At 37.5% G+C, this 22,183-nt stretch overlaps 1 protein-coding gene across 11 annotated transcripts in view; it reads right to left on the bottom strand.

Annotated features, from left to right (window-relative positions):
• Nucleotides 1–22,183, bottom strand: part of LOC104910714 (uncharacterized) — a 288,940-nt gene that overhangs the window by 64,951 nt on the left and 201,806 nt on the right. For all 11 annotated transcript variants that reach the window (XM_085222846.1, XM_085222850.1, XM_085222849.1 and 8 more), the window contains 2 exons: nt 12,697–12,809; nt 6,136–6,256 (listed from right to left, as the gene is read on the bottom strand). In XM_085222846.1, the coding sequence (XP_085078972.1) occupies nt 12,768–12,809 (42 nt within the window). In that variant the 3' untranslated portion in view covers nt 6,136–6,256; nt 12,697–12,767. The remainder of the gene's footprint in view (nt 1–6,135; nt 6,257–12,696; nt 12,810–22,183) is intronic.

Here is a 22,183-nt window from a genome sequence, read left to right as displayed (position 1 = left end):
TCAGAAGCTACTTCTAGTTGTTAATCCTGTGCCACTATCACATAATAGTCACGTGGAAAGAGTTTAGAGAAAAAATACTTGTGTTTTCACACTCTAGTTCATTTTAAGTGTTGCCTACCTACTTGTCACCATATTCTGGATGGTTCCTAGCCTGTGAAAATGTCTCATCAGGGATTTAGGATCTGAATTTTAAAATAAGGATGATGCAAGGAAATGAGGAAGAGGAGGTGATCAAGAGATGCATGCTGTTAAAATTCATTTTCAAAACTTCATTGGAAAGAAAGAAATGTTATGTTCCTTTGTATGTTCAGAGAAACGTGGACATGCTCATGTGTATGTAGGCACATGCTATGAGGAAAAAAGTGCAAAGGACTTCAATATGAGCTCAGGAGGTCCCTCTTTACATGTGCATGTCACTAGAATGCTGGCATACATATGAAGATGTTATCATCCAGTTTGCTGGAAATATGTAGTTTAAAGAAATCCAAACTTGTTACTTAAAACTGTTCTAATAAAAATATTAATGAACTGGAAGGATAATTTCCATTTTTTAAGCTGGCAGTATCATTTTGAAATGAATTTTTGGTATCTATTATGGCATGTTTTCTTCTGGATGAATAAAGTCATAACAGGGGAACCAATACTATCAGCATGAGTCCTGTGCACCAGACAGTTAATTAATAGCTGATTGCTCTTCTTTTACTTTTTTTTTTTTTTTTAAATGTGAAGATCACCATAACTAAATGTCATACAGAGTATTATGCAAAGCATCACTCTTTTTCACAAGACAAGCAGGAGCTGAGTGCCATTGGAAAGGTTGTGACAGAACATAGATGCTAGAATGTTTACCCCTTGGAAGTCTACAAATGCAAATTACAATAGGACTCATTCAAACTATGAGTCCATGTGGGAATTAGAGAATAACTGAAGTCCTGTTGGAATGAAAAATCCGCTGGAGCAACAATTCAATATGCCAGGATAATAAAAATAGGTCTGAATCACATAAAGCCCTACAATCAGACTGGTGCATATTGCAAAGCACAGTAGCAGAAGTTATGCTCAGCAATGAAAACCAAAATAGAAGTGTTACCATGATGAGACTGAAAACTGAAGCAACTGCATTCTTTCAAATTAAATCCAGGTTACAATCATCTTCAAAAACATTCATGTTAACACATCCTTTAGTCTCCTCTTGTCCATGTGGAACTAAGCTTTTTATATGTTCTCATAATGAAATATGTGTGATATCCACTTATAAGTTAGTTTCCAATTAAAACGCTATTTCCAAATAATATGATCCTGCTAACTGAATTTCCTAGCAAGCCCTTGGCATAGTACTTTATGAGCACCTCTGCCATCCATCAGTTGCTCTGCTGTCAGGCCTAGCGATGTGCTGAACAGATGGCTGAGGATGCCACTTGAATTCAGACTGATGAGTTGCTGCTCAAGCAGAGGCGATGGAAACCATTTCCATTTAGAGCACAGTTAAAATTAACCCACAAGATGTCACTGTTGCTCCAAAGAAACTTAGCAGCCAAGGGATTTTTCTGGGCACAGACTGAGACTGTGGCTGACTGGCTCAGAGCAGATGTGAGCTGGGCTGCCATCTCCCAGATCTGCTGCTCTCCTGCCAGCTCTCCAGCCTCACCACACTGTGCAGTTGGGGATTTGTAACCCACACCACTGGGGCTTCTTGCCACGGTGCCCCTGTGTCCCTGTGCTACCCAGTACATCAGGCCTTTGGAGATATGGCTCAAGCAAGATTTAGTTTATTTGAGCCAACACAGGAACACACAGTCCATCTTTGGGCCCTGGTCCCACCTGGAGGGTGCACAGGCAAGCTCCTGCCCCCATCCACACTAACAGGAGTTTTGATCACTGTTCTTCACTTTCCTGACTACCACTTATACTCACATCTTTAAAAAAAACAATACAGAGCAGCTGTGGCGCTACCTACCCAAAGATTATTAGATCTTCCTGCCTTCTGCTATCTTATCCATACTTATTCTCATACTGCTGTTTGAAAATCTCCTCATCAGATAAAATTAGGCCTATGCTATTACTTTAAAGCTGGTAAAATGAAGGCAGGTGTAGCCCCTGCAGCTTTCAGATCCCAGTTTTGGGTGCCTCAGTGAACCAGGAGGGCAATCTAGTAGAAAACACTACTCCACCACTGATCTCAGCACTCAACAACCAAGGACATCCCTGGGCCTGGATTTTTTCAGTGAAATATTGACAGCAAAAATAAAAATTGAAGCAAAACCTACCAGAACATACAGTTTCAGAACGTGAATAGCTTTTTGCAAACTTGCATTCCCCTAGTTTTAGTCAAAAAGGGTTTTAGACATTTACACTTTACAGAAACATATCTACTGAAAATAAGCTAATATTTGCACAGGCAAGGATTCAGACTAAGCAAAAGCACATCCTCACAGTATCATGATATCCGGGTTCTCTAAAGAGTTGCCCATTTATTTTTTTCATGCTATTAATCACGTTTCTCTAAGAATGAGTGGATAAATAAATGGCTTGCCTGCATGCTTGGTGCAGTGATTTCACTGAAACTTCTTGGCATCACTGCTATGCAGAGATGGCAGAGCTACTTCCATCAGTGCTGCACCAGTGGGATAAGGAGAGCAAAAAACAAGTTTTTCCTCAGGATCTTGTTTTTTTCTTTTCTGTTGGGCTGATGAAGAAACTGACATTCTCTAAAGCAAAGACATCTATTTTTCTTGTTAATCCAGTCTCAGCAGAAAAGACCATGCCTGCATTGTTTTGTGTTATCCATCCTAAATTCCCCTTCAAGATAATGGGTTTGCTGGAAATAAGAATGATAAGATTTTGTGGCTTCAAGTACCCTCATGCTCCAGCTCCAGCCATGCTATATATTGCAGTGGAAGTGATCACTTTTTGCTGCACTGACAGTGACTTCAAAGAAATGAAAATAACCAAGAATAGAAATGCAGCTTTTCTAGTCAGGCACAAACTCCTTGGTTGACTGCAGATGTAGTCAAGAAGTTCCTTGCTGCCCAACCCCAGATGACCCAGTGGCACATTACCCTGGCTCTCAGCATAGTGGTGAGTGCCCTTGTCCCGCCACAGGTTACAGCAGGGCTTGAGATTCAGAACACCAGGGGACCCTGTATTGTCCCCCTTTGGGTGAACTTGCCAATGGCTTCTCTGGGGATGTTCAATCAAAATAGATTTTCCACAACAAGGAGAAATTCCTTACAGGGGACATCACATTGTCTGGCCACAGCTTTATGTGATTTCCTCGAATGTCAATACAGAAATCTGTCCACCGAACACGTAACAATATACCTGGCATGAATTAATTTTATTTTAAAATCAGTCTAACTTTTTCATCTGTGTTGAGGAACATTTCCTATTAATATTCCTATTGCTAGATTCTTTAGAAATGGTAAATATTGAAAAATTGGATTATTCCATTTGAATATGTTAGGTTATATTTTTCATTGATAAAGACTACTTAGTGAGCATTTCTGAAAAGTTGATTTGTTGTACTGAGAAACAAAAATGCCATCCAAGAATCATCTCAAAGATATAATAACCTTATAGCACTTTCCTAAAACAAAAAATGACCCATGACTGCTGTAGCATGAGTAACTTATTTCCTGTTCCTTATCCATGGAAGGTCTTTAGCCAGAAACATTTCATGAGTTCATTTTCCCCAGGTGCTCTCTTGGGCCTGATATTAATTATTTCTGATGGCTAACATTTACTGAAGGGTACTGTAATAACCCTTCTAGAAATAAGGGAAGTAACTAATACCTCAGGTAAATAGAAAGGATTTTTCCCCAGGGATAAACATAAATGCAATACGTGAAACCTTGATCTCAGAGTGAGCTGGTTGCTTTACATTAGCACTTGCTCAGGGAAAACCATATGCTGGAGAAGCACCAGCCATCATCAACATCATGGCTGGGCTGGAATGTGTAACCTCTGTTTACGTAAGCCTCAGGGTGCTAAAGGGACCACAGACCTGACAAGAAACATTGCTGTTAGGTCTAACTTCTGAAAACAGAGCTGAGAAACATCTCAGTACCAGGCTTTCCTTAACCATACCAAAGGTCTCCTCAAAATAAATAAATAAATTAAATAAATAAATAAATAAGAATCAAGATATTTAATGATTTCTCTCTAACTTCTTCTCTACACGTTTACACATTCCTTCAGTGAAGCTTTTCCTACTCCCCCTATGTTCCTTCTGTTTGTGCCAGTAGAGATGATGCACCCTCCAATATCAAAGGTTCAATTCAAATGCAATTTTACAAATTGTGTCATTTTAAAGCAATAGTAGTAAGATTTTGATTGAAATGTGACCTACACTATTAGCCACTGAGTGATGAGATCATTTCTTTCTTGGAAAAATATGACTTAAAGTGTTTCTTCTAAAGTAGTGAAGAACTTGGCTTTAAAGCTAATGCTGTATTATTACCTTGAAACAGAAGACTTCAGGGCTTTGACCAAATGCAGATGCATAAATATCTTAAGAGCAATAACATCATAAAGAAGTACAGTGAACCTTATTAACCAAAAACCTATTGATGTTAACTTCAAGCTAACTAAAGTAAATGTCACTCAGTGGGGAGGTGAAGTGGAAGACTTGCTTTCTCAGATTCCAAAAGCATCTAGGAGATCAGAAAGGGGTTTGGTCAGGAAAGACTCCACTCTTTCTGCAGATCTGAGAAAAACCATTCTAAATCACAGGGATGTCTACCCAGAGAAGTGTAGGAACTTAGATCAAGTATATAGTGAGATTTCTCTTCTGCTCTCCTAATTTCTCACAGAGTGTGGCTGAGAGATTTCACAAAGCAAAGATGAGATCTTTGAATTCAAATTAGGGTATGGTATTTCCTTCATGCATTCAGCTAATCTCCATTTCACCCTAACAAAATGTCTGTAGTATCTGCATCTCTTTGGAGGCACTCATTTCCATTTTAAGCGTAATTGTGTGACAAAGGTCCTAAGCTTTGCTTCTGATGGGATAGGAGCCCAGGCTCCTCTCCCATTGGCACATCAGACCTCTTGCACTTGTTTGGGTGCTCAGTGCTCCTTTCTGATAATAATCTCTTTGCAGAAGAGCATGCAGCAGTTACAGCACGGGCAGATTTTAATTCTAGGCAGAAAATGAATAACTGATGAGACAGTATGTACTAAGGTGTACTAAGGTATAAAGTCACAATTCATCCTGGATTAAGCATCAACAGCTAACTGAAGACAACAGTCTGAGATGTTTCTTAAAGAGACCATTTCCCCTAAATTAGATCACTACATTTTCTTGAATTGAAAGTCAATTTATTTGCATTATTGTTATCAGTAACTAGGTACCTTCCAAGTCACTTACTTAAACTTCTGTAGTTTCAATCTACTTACATTCTTAACTTATTCTGTACTGTGAAAATTGGTTTATTCTACTGATGGTAGATAGGATAAGCTAAAATTGTTAATTCTCGTGGGAAAAAAGGCAGTCGGTGAGTTTTTATAAACAAGAAATTATTGTGAAGCAGGTGGAGCATTAATGGTATCAGGTAACCTCTTTTTAAATTCTTACAGTCCCCATGGTTTTATTCAGCTTCATACATTGTTGTCTGAAAGGTGCAGAAAACACTTGATTTATGGCCCATGAAAATGTGAGAGGCGATTAACATAATAGGAGAATATTAAGCTCATGCATTCTACTATTATTAGTTCTGCTCTCATTATCTGTATCAGAAGTGTGAACTGAAATTAGTATACACATTTTTCCACCATTACTTCGCATTCTGTTTCAATATTGGTAACAAACCAAGTATACAAGAGGGAAAAAAAGCCGGTCAATCAGCTGTCATTTTGTGGTGTACTGGTACCAGAACATGGAAAATGGTTGTTATTCCACAGGTATCTCCTATGTCTCCATCAGTCCCATTTACAGTGCTAGCCTCCATTCAGAGGCACCAAGTACCACAGTTCCACTCGCAGCCATCAATCTGTGATTGAGATCATTTTAGGCTTCTTGAAAGCTGTTTCTAGACAGCTCAGTGCCACAGGTCTCAAAAATCACAGTCAATATATATGTATTTTAAAAAACTCACACTAGTTATCATTGTGATCTGGCTGTTTCTTGTCACTCACCTTAGGCAGCAGGGGTCTTCCATTTGAGTCCACCAAAGCCTTCCTCTGCTATGCTGTGACATGGTTTATGTTTTGCTGAGAATGTGCTATTGTGCTGTTGTCTTCTGTCCTGATTTCCTTTCTGTAACCAACGAGCATTTGGAGGTATGGTTATTTACTTTGCATAAACAGCGTGCGACCACAGCTCAGAAATCAAAGTATCTCAAATTATTCTTGGAGTGTCACAGTAAAGGGAGGTCAATAGTGACTTAAACCAACATTATTATTCCTATTGCCTTCTATGTAATATCCACTAATGCATCACATGTTGACATTACAAAATTCTGGTGTTCAGTAGGAACTAATGACTCCCAGTTATTTTCTCTGCCCAACAATATTAAGAGTGGATATTCTGAAAAACAGTTGTAATTTTAACTTCACAGTATTTGAAATATGCCTGATTATCCATCTGAAACTGAAATTTTAAGTAGTGCCACAAGAAATCCAAATCTGTTGTCAAATGCACAATTCTCCTTGACTTCAATATTTCTTGCAATTTCTGATAGGAGAACTCAACTCCTGGCCAAACAATTTATGAATTAAATTGATGTGAATGTAGCTCACAGCATTTAGAAAAACTCGACAGATTTGAGCATGAGTGACACATGCACATTCTTTTTCAGCTAACTGGGCATTAATTTCAGTAATAGAAGATACACCTTACAAAGGTTTTCGCAGCAGCATGGAAGTGAGATCTAAGCAGTGTGGAATATGGGAGATGTGTTCACAAAACACCCAACTCTAAATTAATGAGCCACGTTAAGAGTCATCTCTTATTAACTCATGGAGCATTTCATATCTCTACCTAATGTAGGCATATCTCTCCCATAATGCCCCAGCTGTACTACGTTGCTAGAGACACTCAGGAGGAAAGGACCGCAGGAACATGGCAATGACTGAAAAGTGTGTTAAGGGGATCAAGGAGCAGCTCTGAGGAAGCAGAACATGATGATTCTGTTCATTTGAACCAAAAAAACCACACTGCTTTTGAATTCTGCTGGCAGATCTGCTAAGTGTATTTGGCACTACAGGGAGAGCTACTATAGGCAATTATTTTTTTTTTTCCTCTGGTAGTTCTGTAGAACATAGGTTTAGATTTAAATTTAAGCCAGCAGGCAGTCCCAATCTGTTTATTAGAGTTGGCTTGTGGTCCATTTAGCAAACTTGCTGGTATTAGGTCACTAGGTTGTAGCTGAGACACTGTGGTCCTACCAACAGTTCTTTTCTGTGTTCTTTGCTAGTAATATAGCATTTCTATTATTTGGTTTACAGCACAAGAACTAGGGGAAAATCTGCCATTAAGACAGTAGGGAGTTGTCCCAGTTGATCAGAAAATTCAGACTCAATTGTCACATCAGTGTCTAGGTTTTTTTACTTGATATTGTAATTGTCATAAAAAGTTGTCAGGGGAATTTGTTTATGTTGTCTATTCTCCATAGAAATACACATCAGCAGGTTAATCATCCCTTTTATTTGAACTAGCCTCAGCAGAAATCTTCTACATATCTCTGATTTGGAAATGTTTTTAAATTTAGGTTACTCATATAAACCTAATCCAGAAAAGTGCCAGTAAACTCTAAAATAAGCAGAATTTCAGCTTTAGTCTGAAACAGAACAAGTAAGGAGCCTCTTCTTTGCAATTTTTTAACAATTGTTTTGAAGTTTCAGCACTTAAAATTTTACTTGAGATACTCCTAACCAATTGGTAGTCTCAAATAACACCATTACCAGGGCAATAAAATGGATTTTTTTTTAGACTGTACAGGATCCCCAGAGAAAATGGCGGCTGAGGGTAGGATATATGAAGCCTGGTGAATTGAAATAAAAAGTGAAATTGAAATTGAGGCAGTTACAGAGCATTTCTGAGTTGAATGGCAGTTCAAAGAATGCTTACTAAATGATGAACACAACCTCGATACAGCTCTATTTGAGGCTTGGATGCACAAAGAAGTATGTGCTAATAAACTGAATCATCAGAAATAAATTGTTTCAATGTTCATTTCTTTGGAATTAATATCTGTAAGCTCAGGTTCATCACATCCATTTAAGCTTGTGTTCTGATGTTATACATGACAACATTATTTTGAAGAATGGTACCATATTTCTAGAATTGAGCTATGTGTTTTTCTACAATTAAAATGTCTTCTTTTTTTCCACAGAACTGTATTTGTTTAAAATGAAGATTTTTAATTATAATTAACCTTTAAGTACAAAAGAATGTAGGATGTTCTGTATTAAAGCTGCACGTGGATATTTTGAAAGGACACTAAGGAATCTCGGTACATAATGCCATTATCTAGCAGCTAAAATACTAAAGAACATTGCTGAATTCCCTTAAAAGAAACGTAAATTTACTGGCTAATGTTACTTACACTTTGCTAACTGCTAGAGGATACAACCAAGGCAAGCCCTGTTTAACCAGACCTTTTATAAAAGAAGAGAGAGGAAAAGATGAGCACTGCAGACTGGAAGATATTTTAGCCTCATTATGTGTACAGCCTGAAGGCAAGAGTTACTGCTCTCATTCAGCTGAGACTGGGAGAAAGGCACCTTTCTCGTCCTTTTCTTGCATTGCACTGTTTAGTCAGCAAACTGGGAGAGAGCTGTCACAAAAGATGCATGGGCTCTGTCATTAGCCCCCTGGACCTAGCCTTCTGCACTGGATGTAACACACATTGCAAAGAGAACTGAAGAAGACAGCAAAAGCATGTTGGCTTTGTGGCTCCACCTGCTTCAGCTCATTACATCCAAATTACCTGGATTTTATTAAAGTAACAGGATTTTTTTTGCTCAAGGTCAATTAAAAGCACATTTTTGTTAGAATTTCCTAACAAGTTACTTAAGAGCTAACTGTTACAAATGTGTTTACAGTTTACAAAGAAATCAAAGTTTTACAATGACCTTGCCAAAAAGGAAAAACCCGAGTTCATCTCTTATGTAAGACGATGGGAATTCCAAAGTCCTATCTTCAGATTACAGCTTGATATTTTTGTTTCAAATTGGAAATGTATTAGTGGTCCAGATCATATGACTGGGCTTTTCCTAGCTACATATTTCATTCTACTTGGAGATATTTTATTTCCTCATAAACCCTGTCCCTTACATTCTCACATCATCATGCATACAACAACTTTCTCACTAGCAACTTTACCCAAAGCATCCCTCGGAGTGAGAAGCAGCTTTTCTGGAATTAAGACTGTTTCTGAAATCATTGTCAATGTAACCTTTAGACAAGAATAGTTACTGAAACTTCCTGTAGTTAGCAATGCCAAGAGACTACATGGAAAATCTTGGAGCCATTGGTAGGCTAGTATCATGCCCCTCTAACTCCATCAGTGGGGCACAAACATGCTTGCATCTGAGACTGTTGATTAGGAAAATTAACTACATGCGTATGCATAAATGGCCCACTGTGGCAACACTACATTAAACTCTGCTGCACTGGAACAAAGTGCCTTCATTACATCTCTCTTGCACTGCTGCAATTATCAATGGGCTTGATTAAGGGATTGATTTGAATGCAAACAGCATAACTGACCCAAGAGGAAAGATGAATGGATATGGCCAATGCAGACTTTAAATAACTGTGCTACAAATACATGGTAGCATGGGGAAATGTCACCAGTCACAATTTATTATTTTGCCATTCTCTTCCAAAAGAATAAGAGGTTTCCTTTAGTTGTATACAGCATATATGCTACTTTCCAGCATATTATGCCTTTTCAAACTGTCTTCAAAACTTTTAAATGGGTCATCTAGTTTAGTGTATCTTTACAGTCATGATATATATTAGCTGCGACTACGTAAATAAATAAATAAAGAAAAAAGCAATGAACATTTATCCAGAAGCCCTTTTATAAGCAACAATAAACAAGAAGTATAAGATTATTAGAATAATACTTCAGCTTGTTGTCACTTCTACTGAGGGGATAAAAATGAAACAAAGAGCCAGAGCTCTCTGAAGTACTGAAAGCTGATTTCTGAAGCATTCAAAGGATATTAAACTTTTCACATAGTGTATCTATTAAATGTCTGGGACATTTATCCTTTATTTACTATCATTTCATTCCCATATGGACTAATATTTACAGCAGTTAGCATTTCTTTTGTGCTTTTCATCTTCAATTTGTGCTATGCATATCATCTAACAGTGTCTCAAACCTCTGAGAAGCAGTTAAGTAAGTGAGGGCTTTTGTTAGATATCTCTATCTTAAAAATGGAGAAACTCAAATGTGAGTCAAGGACTTTTAAAAGTTAAGATCAATGTGTCAAAGCAGTTTCAGACTTGAGTACAGCTGGGTCTTGCTGATGGATGGAGAAGATTTTACTTTCCAGAGGCACAACACTGAAGCATCTCCCTCAACCCTTACATTGAGATGCTGATCATCCGTAAAGCATTGTTCAGGCCAGGTGACCCTGTGAAGCCAGTTACAGCCAAACACAGACAGGATCTTTTTTGTGGCCTCCCTGTCTTGGTTTTTAAATTTGTCCTGATAAAGATGCTAGCTGAGGCTTGTTGCCCTGGGGTCCATCCTGGTTCTTAAGATTGCTCCGTCCCAAGGCTTGTTTTCCTATTTAAGCCCATATTACTTCAGTGCTTCAACATATCTGATACCTTAAGAAGGAAGCTTAAGGTAGTCTGTTTTGAAACTGCACCAGAAATTAAGTTGTTCATCTGGATACCTGCTCCTTTTGTGGCAGGGGGAAGGATGGACACAGAATTGAAGGAAACTGCACCCAGCATAATAGGGATAGTAAATTTGAGTGACCATTACAATACCCACACTGAGAAAATTTGATCCTTGTGCCTTTCCCCATACCAGCAACATGCTAGCCTAGAAACTGCAGGTGGAGGGAAGAAAAGTGATACAGTTTAAAGGTGGGCAAAAACCTGTGATCCAGGCAGGGTAAGGTGTTGAACACAGGATATATGGGCACAGGCATGCAGAATGCAAAGAATTTTGGAATCAGCATAACATAAATTGCATGAAGAAGTAGACAGTCCAGATAGTTACTAAACAAAACCAAATGTAACATCTATTGTTTTTGCTGGCATGTCCTACAAAAGGTAGTCCCTAACCTATTTTCCTAAGCAAACTAAATGATGAATTTGGCTAATGTTCACAAGAATAACTAAGCTAATGCAATCACTGAAATGACAACATCTATCTTACACCATAAAAACTGCTGATGATGGATGAGTGACATTCTCTAAGAAGTAGGGAGATTAATAGCATTGCTTTCAGACATCCTGGAAAGACTGCTCACTTCCAGTACACACTCACCTCCCCTTCAAGATAATATTCAATCTATTTGCACTGTTGTCAACTCAAACTCAATTCTTAAAAAACACAAAGAAAACAAATTCTTTTTCACAAAAGGGGGGTACATTCACATTAGCTTGAAAAGGATTCACTGACATAAAAAATACAGTCTTCTCCCTCTGCATCATAGCTGCTTGGTTTGTGATGACAGTATTTCCATTTCTACTGGTAGTAGCCACCCCAATCTTAGAGCCACTTCATTCATTTCTTTTTTTTATACTAAAAAATAAATCTCTAAAACTCCATAACTATAGTATGCATCAAACCAAACTAGAATGAGATTTTAATAATAATAATAACCACTTTGATTCCTAGTTCAGAGACAAACATATTCTCTAGACTAGATGAATGTATTGTTTGGAAATTTAGCATTACACATTTTCAGAGGACTGTCTTCCATTTTTCACTTCTGAACACCACTACTGAGATCATGTCATTTTAAAGCCATATTAAGGCCTCGCTGATCATTTTTGAAAGAAAAAGCTCTAAACATCTACAACAAAATAATCTGAGTACCAGGTTGAACTGTATTTTGTTTCAAAGTATGCTTGATTACTATCTGTCATTTATTTACAGAGGAGGACATTGTGAGTATCACCTTCTTCTAAAAAAAATTGATAGGATGAGAGGGAATGGCCTTAAGTTGTGCCATGAAAGTTTCTGGTTGGATACTAGGAAAGATTCTTCCCCAGAAGAGTGTTCAGATGTTGGAAGAGGCTGCCCATGGAGGTGGCAGATTCAACATCCCTGGAGGTGTCAAGAAACTCTTAGATGTGGTACTTAGGGACATGGATTAGTGGGTGATATTGGTGGTTGATTGACGGATTGACTAGATGATCTTAGAGGTTCTTACCAACCTTAATGATTCTATGATTCTTTGAAGAAATAGTGCTTTATGTAGTACCAGAGAATCGATAGAAGTAGGTAACATTTATTGGATACATTTATTCAGACTTTGGGAAAAATCTGAACTATACAAAGTTATATTTCTTTAAATATACCCATATAAAATAGACATTCGAAGTTACAGATTCTTACTACTAGTTATTACTAAACATAGCTTGAGAGGTTCAAGCTGTTTATGCTAACCCCAACTACAAAAAAAGTCACGTGGTTAATAACAAACACAACTTAAAGCAGCATCAGTACCATAGTATGTTGAAAGGACAGGAAAAGCCTTACATTATGAAATACTTACATTTGCAGAATGCTAGTAAATCTTCTCTTCACTTGAAATTCAAGTTTTAGGAATAGGAATACTATAAATCTTCAGTAGAATAAGGAACACAGCTCTCCAGACACATTTATGATCTAAAAAAAACATAGAAGTTACTTTGAGAGAATGTCTCTTCTTAAATTTCATATAAAGCATGTGAGTTACAGAAATGAGGTAAATGATACAAAGAATCCTGATGCACCCAGAGACTGCACTAATCTTGATACAGGCCCAGAATATATGTATTACTGTCATATTTGGCAAAGGAAATAAAAAAAAGTGAGGTGAGCACAAAACACAACAGAACAGATTTAGCTTATGACAAAATACACATTTCCTTGATAGAACAGTCTACAGAGCTTCACTGTCACTAAAATGGGAAGTCAGAAACAATTCTATCCTGAAAAAGAGTTGAAAAATATTTGTTTAGTTAAAGTTCATAAAAACAAGCATCTGAGTAAAGGACATCTCACAAATATTAGAAACGACCCAAGACTCTCAAAGCAATGTTACCATAGGATGCTTCTTGTGAGCAGCTGTTGATAACAAAAGCAGTGTAGCTGTGTTACTTTGCCCAGTGACAACAGGAATGATTTGGTAAGTCAGGGACAACATAAAGGTAATGTTATCTCTAACAATTGGGTTTAAAGATGTGTCAGGGTGTTTGTTTTTTTTTTTGCTGTATAGTATAGTTAAATTATAGTTAAATTGAAGGAAGCGGGGCCTGGAACCCAGATCTTTCCCTTATATATCCCCTAAAGCTCTCTCACTGCTCCAATAAATACTCACATATTTTATAAAACCCAGGGTGGACTTCACAAAGTCAGGGAGAGACAACTTTTTCCACCTAATCTACTTACTGCTGATAGGGTTTCCAAGCTCTGAAAGTTTAAGTGCAAAATGCTGAAAAGATATCATAGTGCTCCCACATCCTGATAGAGAACTCCAGCCACAGGACTTGAATTTAAAAAATGCCATTGTAACCTATGGTCATCTCATCAAAGGCTTCCTTGATGTTTTTACTGAAATGGAACAGCTGACTTATGTTTTAAGATCTCTGAGCATGCAGTACAGCTACTGACTTACCCAGATCTATAATAAAACCAGTCATCAAGAGTCTGTAGAGTTACTGGTGATCTTGTAGATGTATTTCTAAGACTGCAATGCTCTGTGAAGAGTAGCTCTGTCTTAACGTGGTAGGAGGTAACAGAAAGGCAGAGAACAGACTCAATTCACACTGCCTGAATCATACGTGAAATTTTACTCCTTATATAAAGAAACAAGCTAATTAAATACAGGAAACAAATACAGGTAACAAATACAGGAAATTACAGGTAACCAGCAGTTTGAAAACAAATCCAGCTTGAATCACTTAATGTTGATTTTCAATTCAGGGCACTTCATTGTTAGGATTAATAAAAGTTTACACAGCTTTCCCCATCCATTTACTACAATATAATAGGGATAAAATAGTGCAAGGTGAATGCAAACCATAGTGGTAAGAGCCCTTCACCACATAAAGGCATTCAGACAGAGGTCAACTTATCATCCTTCACGCAACATCTAGCAGCAATGGCAATATCCCAGCTCAAAACTAAACAGCAGCTGAGAAATATGGATACCTCAAACACTTCTGTTAGCCTGAGCTAAGCTGAATGAAGCCAATTACAATTTAAACACAAGAAGATGAGAAACTTTGAAACTCCACTAGTTTTACTTTATGATCTAGTTCAGCATAACAGGACATCTAAGACAACTTCATCACTATTTGACCTCAGTCATACTTGTAGCAGGACACAGCTGCCAAGCATAAATATCTTCACCTGCATTGTATTTTTTTCCTCCTTCCCTTCTTCCCCTTTTCCTTCCTTCAATCATTTAAAGACTCAAAGTTTAAAATGCAAAATATTTATTATATGCACACTCAGAAGAATAAGCTAAACATGCTATGGGGTAGAAATGCTAGCTAGTCTTGAACAGTTCATGTAATGCTTTTAAGTGAAACATTTCATGTATGGAAGAAGCCATCAAAAGCCAGATGCTCTGGACTTACAGGTATTTTACTCAGTTTTAATCTCTGGTTGCAATAAATAGGCTTAATTTATCTTATATTACCTTTCATCTGTTTGATTTTCAAATATGTTTCAGATGAATAAATAATATAGTAGAAGATAAATGCATACAGGTAAGTTGACAGCTGTCAAGCTTACAACCAGCAACATGTATTGATGCTGTATTTTTCCCTGTCCATCTCCTGTATGCATTATCTTGATAGACTTTTGTACTAAAAGTGTTTTAAAAAAATCTGAAAAGGCCACTGCAGGGGAAAAAATATTCAAATGCTAGGAGACTTCTGAAAGTCTGCATATTCCATATTCAAATTAAGCTTCCAATTAAAAAGGAAAAAAAAAAAAAAAAAAAAGCAAAGAGTTTAAAATAGAATCCAAAATACACTAATGTCCCCTGCTAAGCTCTCAGTTGAAACACTAGCCTAATGCTTTCATTAACATTATGAGTGGCATTTGTTATAATGGTGATAAAGTCATTTAATTACCAAGGAGAGCTTTAGAGATATGTGAGCATATCTTGAAAAGATGTGGCATTTGATGACAGGGTGTTCTCATGATGAGATTGCAGATGCAGTTGGATAGTTTAGAAGCCTAGATCTGGATCTGTAGATTATCAACCACACTTTGATTTTATTTAACAATATAAAAAGCAGTCAAAGACACAGACTAGGCCATTTTAAAATTAAATAGATTTTTGGATTTTGTATGTGTGTGTGCAGATGGACTATTAATAACAAAATATTTGAGTTCCCTCTGCTGCTCTGCAGGTCACAAACACTCATTTGTGTACCACCTTTATCTAAAAGAAATAATTGAGAAAAGCAAGTTATACAGTACTAAGGTTCAGACAAGCAAGGAGAAGATAGATATGTTACCAACATATGGCAAAGTTAGGACCCAAAATCCAACTCTTTGTGGTTCGTCAGCTCCTTTTCATGTACCTCCAGGAGTGACGGCAGCTTGGCTACTTCCCCAGTACCAGCACTAAGTAAAGACAAAGAGGGCAGAGGGACGTCCTGGGGGAGAGGGAGGATAGTGCAGGGGGGTCACCTCTGCCTGGCATTCAAGAAGAAAGCTAGAGTGTGGTAGGTGTCCATATCTCATCAGTTTGAGAACAGCAAAAAAAGCCTTTAGGGAAGGAGCAAGTCCTAAAAACTCACGCAGTACCTTGCCTTTAACATCCCATTCACATATCCCTTTATGTAAATTTCCAAATCCAGTGACCTCTCTGAATATTTTTTTCTGCACTGACTACCTCAGAATCTTTCTTTCTGATTTCCAAAAGACTCATGTGTATAGTCAACCTAAGGAGAATTTCAGGTTCTCTTCTCTTCACCCAACTCCAAGCCTTCTTTGGAGACAGCTTACTGAGCATAATGGACTGTGACTTGACTTCGGAGGGAGCTCATATGTTATTATATTGTATGATTCACACTAGTGCCTCTCCTGTGCATTTTAAATACTAATATTTCTCATGGGGTCAGAACAGTTAACTGAGATAGAACTTATATCAGCTTTTATGAATATTATGGGTGGTAATGTTTAACCTATTCACTAGGTCAAAGTGGGCACTGACATTATTAGAGCAGATGCTCAGGGGCTCAGGTCTTGCTGCAACAATGTATCCGCTAATGACTTCTTTAATTCTCTCTGAGGAACAAAAATACCACAACTGTGCAGGTAAACAGACAGTGTAAAGAGAAACAAATTCAGAACATGGCTTGACAATCATGTAGAAACATTTCCTAAGCCTCTATCCATGTATACAAACTTCACATTCAGAATCATCTTTTGTAATGGCCCAGTAGAAGCATTTGTCAATGAAGCCCTTTCTACTCATATGTTTTTCAAATGTTTATGGCACTTTCATTTGTACTGGACATGACACTATGTCACTGCAGCATTTTCCTTCCTTACATCTTTGTAATATTATTAGTGACAAGAAGAAAGGCATGCTGTGTGCATAATAACAGCTTTTCAAAGGCAAATAGCTCAGCTGCTGTGCCTGATTTTTATTTTATAAAGGGCAACAGTTAATGATTAATTATAAAATAAAAATGATGCAAAACAGCCCAAGATATCTGACTTTTCAGAAGCCATTATAGTACAGGCAAAATGTCTCCTTGTCCACTGTGAATTGCATTAGGCGAACACAATGTAGGAACTACATCTTCAAAGTTACAAATGCTTAAAATAAGATCATGACTGAATTCTTTCATCCTTCCACAAATGTCTCCATATTCATTACTTAAACCTTGGCAACAGCATAGAAATAAAATAAAATACATAAAATAAGATAAATCAGTTTTCTACAGCTATGGCTTCTATTTAATAAGATAAAGAATTTTGGAACTATTACAAGCTTTAGATATATAAAATGTTTCTTGACAGGAATTGGATTACAGCCAAACACCTACATGCCTACATCCTACATTCATGAACTTGTCCCATCCCTCTGCCCCCCTTGCCACTCCCCTGACAGCCTTTATCATTAAGCTCAGCAAATTTTACAGAGTTTTGTCAGACTCTTTTCAATGGCTTTCGACAATTCCCCTCTCCACTCGTTCAGCTTCCCCATCTCAGAGACAGAAATAAGGCTGCCTGGAGAGTCAGTGCTGAAAGCAAACACAGAAAAGAGCATTTTGAAGTCTGGTGGTTGGAAATGGACTAAGGAACACAGTTTTATTCTATGAAAATTTTTCAGATTTATTCTATTATAGGAACAGACTAATCTGAAAATTGTCGACTCTATTTTAACACTGCATATAATATGTCACACAATACCTTAAATTGTTGTAAAAAATCAGCTTACAGACTGCAGAAGCTGATTCAAATACACTGCACAGGTCATTTATGATAACACACATGACCACATAAATTAAACCAGAAAATAAAAGAAAAAAGGGAGAGAAAAAAATACAGGTAGCTCAGTGGTGAGTGGCGTAAGGAAGCAGTTACACCGCGGGGAAAATTTGTCAGAAAGAAGATAAGCCTATGCCACTCTTTAGATCTGAAGCAAAGCAGTATTTCTTCATAATGATAGAAATGAAGCTATGGAAGTTTTACCCTGAGTAATGAGTATGAGCTATCATCACCAAATGGCTGCAGGTAAAAAGTTCAGTACAGAATCAACTTCTTTCCTTTGATTTCACATCTAACTCTATGTAAACAGCTTAAAGTAATCAAGAGCAGAAATTTCTGCAGAACATTCGCTCAGTATTTCACCTCTGGGAATCACAGCTGCTAACTGCAGTGTAGCTGCATTAGTACCACCTAATAGTTATTACTAGCCTGATATACATATAATCAGAGGAAATATTCAAGTATAATCTCTTGTTCTGACAGGTTTCTGCCTCTACCAGGGACAGGAGACAGCTACCAGCTCTGCCTGGAGTCAAACTCCTTTCCTGTATCTTGAGTCCCAGTCCTGCCAGGGCCACAGCCCCTAGGACACTGTGTGGTGTTACTCACTGCCAGCGGCACAGCCTTCCCCTAAGCAGCAATCTGCTGATGGGCAGCCACTGCTGGGCATCTCCTCTGGCACCAGACACCAGGGGTTGTTTCAGAGTTTGGCAAGTCAGTAACCACCTCATTGTGTGGTTAACTTTTTCTTTCCTATCTAAATTCTATAGCAATCATTGCATTGTGATGTGTTTGGTTTTGTGTGTATGTTTTTGTTTGTTTGTTTGGGGGGTTTTGTTTTTTTTTGGGGGGGAAAGGGAGAAGTGCTGAGACCTAGTCATATTTTCTCTAATAAGATGTTATTCTCAAGTATTGCTATGAGTTAGGTAAGTACCATGATCCATCTTAAGTTCCTACGGGTTGGGTTCTCCTTTTTCTTTCAATCCTTAAAGCAGTTTTTATCTAACTATTACAACACATTACTGAAGCTAATAGTTTAGTAGGCTCCAAGGGTGAATAGGATATCTGTAGATAATAACAGCCTTCAGAGTTAACTATTAACTATCATTAAATACTTTCTAAAAGAATGTATAATCTTGTATTACAGATTTGGAGTCTCTAAGGAAGAATAAATTCATCCTCCTGAAAGATGAATCTGTAACTGTCTACTGCAGAATTCCTGTACCTCTTCTCAAATCATCCACTTCTTATAATGAATGATCTTTTACCCTAACTCAGCCAGTGAGCTTGTATTATTGCTCAAATATATTTTACTTTGCTGTATTTTCAGCCTCCCCATTTTCTTTGTATACTGACTTGCAAGTTCACATTATTTTCATTTTCTTTGATAGTTTTCTGGGAAGCAAACTTTCCTATTTCACTATTTCTAATAGTAATTGCAACTACATAAGATTCAGAATAGCAAAACAAAGTTAAATGAGCAGTTCTCGTCTCAAAGTGGTGTTATAGTAATTAACTAACCATTAAGAATAAAGGTAAATTAATATTTTACCTTTTATATATATATTTTAATATTTTATATAATATTTTACAACTAAAAAAAAAAAACAAAAACAACAAACCCGAATCTGTGAGTGCTGATACTCTGATAGTCTGCTAAGTCTCACAAAATACCACTGTTTACCCTTAATGTATCATTAAAGTTACAGAATTAACAAACAATGAACTGGCTATAAGACATTTAAACTTCTCTTATTTTTTGAGAGGTCTGGAAGACTAACTGAGCAATGTCACAGTTCTCATTTCTAATACTTCAGTAAGTTAGTCCTGTCAGTTTTATTCCTGAGCAGTTATTTTTCCTCTCCTGCAGAAAAAGCACTGGCTGTGGCATGGATCCCTGCAGATTCTGAAACGCTTATGTCACTTTCTGGGCTTGAACTACTTTTTTGTCACAGCATCACAAAGAGCTATGCAGAACTGCCCTATGAAACTCCAGCTATCTATTCAAAGAGGCTTTTGGATTAAGTTTCTTATTACTTTTGCTCAATATGTCTGAGTTTGATCTGTTTGATACTGATTTTGAATCCAAAAGTTGAGTTTGATCACAATAAAGCATTTATGTTTTAGATTAAAGTAGAGATCAGTATCTGATCTAATGTCTTTTACATCTTAAGATCTTCAGCCTGTCACCTTAGAAGTTCTATTCCCAGAATATAGTGAGCTTTTAATCTTTCACAGTGAACACAACAAGAAGTATTCTTAATACTACTTACTGCCAAAAGGTTTGGCAGTAAGGTGTATTCAGGTGGCTCCACCTCACAGTCATGGACATATCTGTTCCCTACCATTTATTCTGGAATCCATTCACCAGCTGTGAATAATTATTAACTATTCTGATAGTTCTCCCTCAATCTTCTTTTTCACTCAAACTTCCCAGTGACTATATCACAGATGTCACTTCAAAAACAAAAACAAATTCTGAGAAACATGGATTTGATTGGGGGTGATGATTGAATTAGATGATCTTAGTGGTCTTTCCAACCTTAATCACTGCCTGATTCTATTAGCTATTTAGCTATATTTAGCTTTGATTTTACTCTGTATCCTGAATATCATCATAATGGTTTTCCCAGCCTCTCTTCTCTGTCCTAATGAAGTTAGAAGTGCTATCCATAGGGCAATACATCCTGTGAAAAGGAAGGGAAAGGTGGAATTTGTGACAGTTCCATGGGTTACTGACAGAAAAGGAAATTGGAAGAAATCATAGAATGGCTTAGGTTGCATGAGATCTTAAAGATCATCAAGCTCCAATCCCTTGCCATAGGCAGGGTCACTAACCACTAAATCAGGCTGTCCAGAGCTCCACTCAACCTGGTCATGAACTCCTTCCTGATTCTTTCGTAGAGAGGAAGCAGGAAAGGACATATACACAGGGATCCTGAAATCATAGAATCATAGAATCATTAAGGTTGGAAAGACCACTAAGATCATGTAGTCCAACCATCAACTTGTCACTTTCATACCATTAACAATGTCGCTCAATGCAACATGTACACGTTTCTTGAAGACACTCAGTGATGTGACTCCACCACCTCCCTGGGAAGCTCATTCCAATAGCTCACCAAGATCTGAGCCCGAATACAGATTTAAATGTAACTGAGAACGGAAGATTCCAGAAGAGTGCAGCCAGAACCTTGAGCAGCCATGGCTTCAGAAATACAAAAGTGGATACCTGAGCACCAGACAATATGCAATGGTCTTGTCCCACAGGCACTGCAGCCACTGCCAATTGCCACATGTGTCATGTAGAAAGACACATCTGCAAAGCTGGTCTTGAAGCACTTTGTAGACCAAGAACTCTTCCAGAAGTGAAAATTACAATTTTACCCCCTACCAGAAGTTTGCCAAGTACCTCATGTAGCTAGTAAGGTTAAAAACCCTCTTCAGAAATACAAATGTGCTACTGAATGTCAATGGGATCATTTATCGATATTAAATAGCAGTATAAAAATCATGGCTAGCTTTCTCACCAGCCATGCTCTCCAGGTATTCCTGTCTTGCCCACCACTGGCCATAATAGTTAATTTAGTTGCAATTGATTTTTTTACTTAGCCTGAGAAATAATTAGGTTTCATATGTCTTTCTTCATCATCACCAGAATGGAGTCATAATGCAGTCCATAAATAAACAAGATAGCAGTTCAGTAGCATCATAGTTTGACTTTCCAGAAATGAAGAAAGAAGGACAAACAATTGAAACTGGTTATTGTATATTTTTTTAAGTATAATTAATTACATTTGCAAATATATTAGCTGCAACTTGAGAAAAGCAATTAGACAACTAACTATAGAGGAGATCACAAATGAAGGCTCAAACAGATGACCACCCTGCTAGCCATCCCAGGTGTTTATGGGTTCTCTCAGTACTTATTTGGGTTTATAAAAAAGACATCTGTTCACAGAACTCTAGCACACGTACAAAATGTTTTACACAGAAATACATACAAACTCAACCCTCCTACCAGCAGAACTGCTTTTCCTTCCTTACGTCACTACTGTCAGTCCAAGAAATAGCTCTTGAAACTACGAAAGCATATTTATTTCAAATACACACACTGAAATGCTTCTCTCATCACTAGATCTTATAAATGTGGTCACATTCTCTACTCTGTAAGAAGGTTTGTTTTTAATTCCTTTTCTTAAAATGGGCGGGGGCATAACTTTTAGAACTTTTTTTTTCATTCTTCAAGGAAGAATTATCAGCTAGAAAGACACAATTTTTAAAAAAAAACAGCTTCAGAATTTGGTCACTCAGTGTTCTTCCCTTACTATAATGGACCCTACATAATGCTCAGAATTACACTATAATTAATCAGGTCACATGCAGAGCAGTGCATATTGTCCATGGTACATATATCGGATTACACTACTTAGAAGAAAATGTGATGTGAGTTTCATATGTCAATTAGCCACCTCTGGATGCAAAAGAAATGCCCTGACCCCTCCACCCTTCCATGCTGCTAAGTGTGTCAGAAGCAG

The sequence above is a fragment of the Meleagris gallopavo genome, chromosome 4 (genome assembly GCF_905368555.1).
Source record: "Meleagris gallopavo chromosome 4, MGAL_WU_HG_1.1, whole genome shotgun sequence".
Classification (NCBI taxonomy): Eukaryota; Metazoa; Chordata; class Aves; order Galliformes; family Phasianidae; genus Meleagris; species Meleagris gallopavo.
This window is presented reverse-complemented; position numbering and strand designations above follow the sequence as displayed.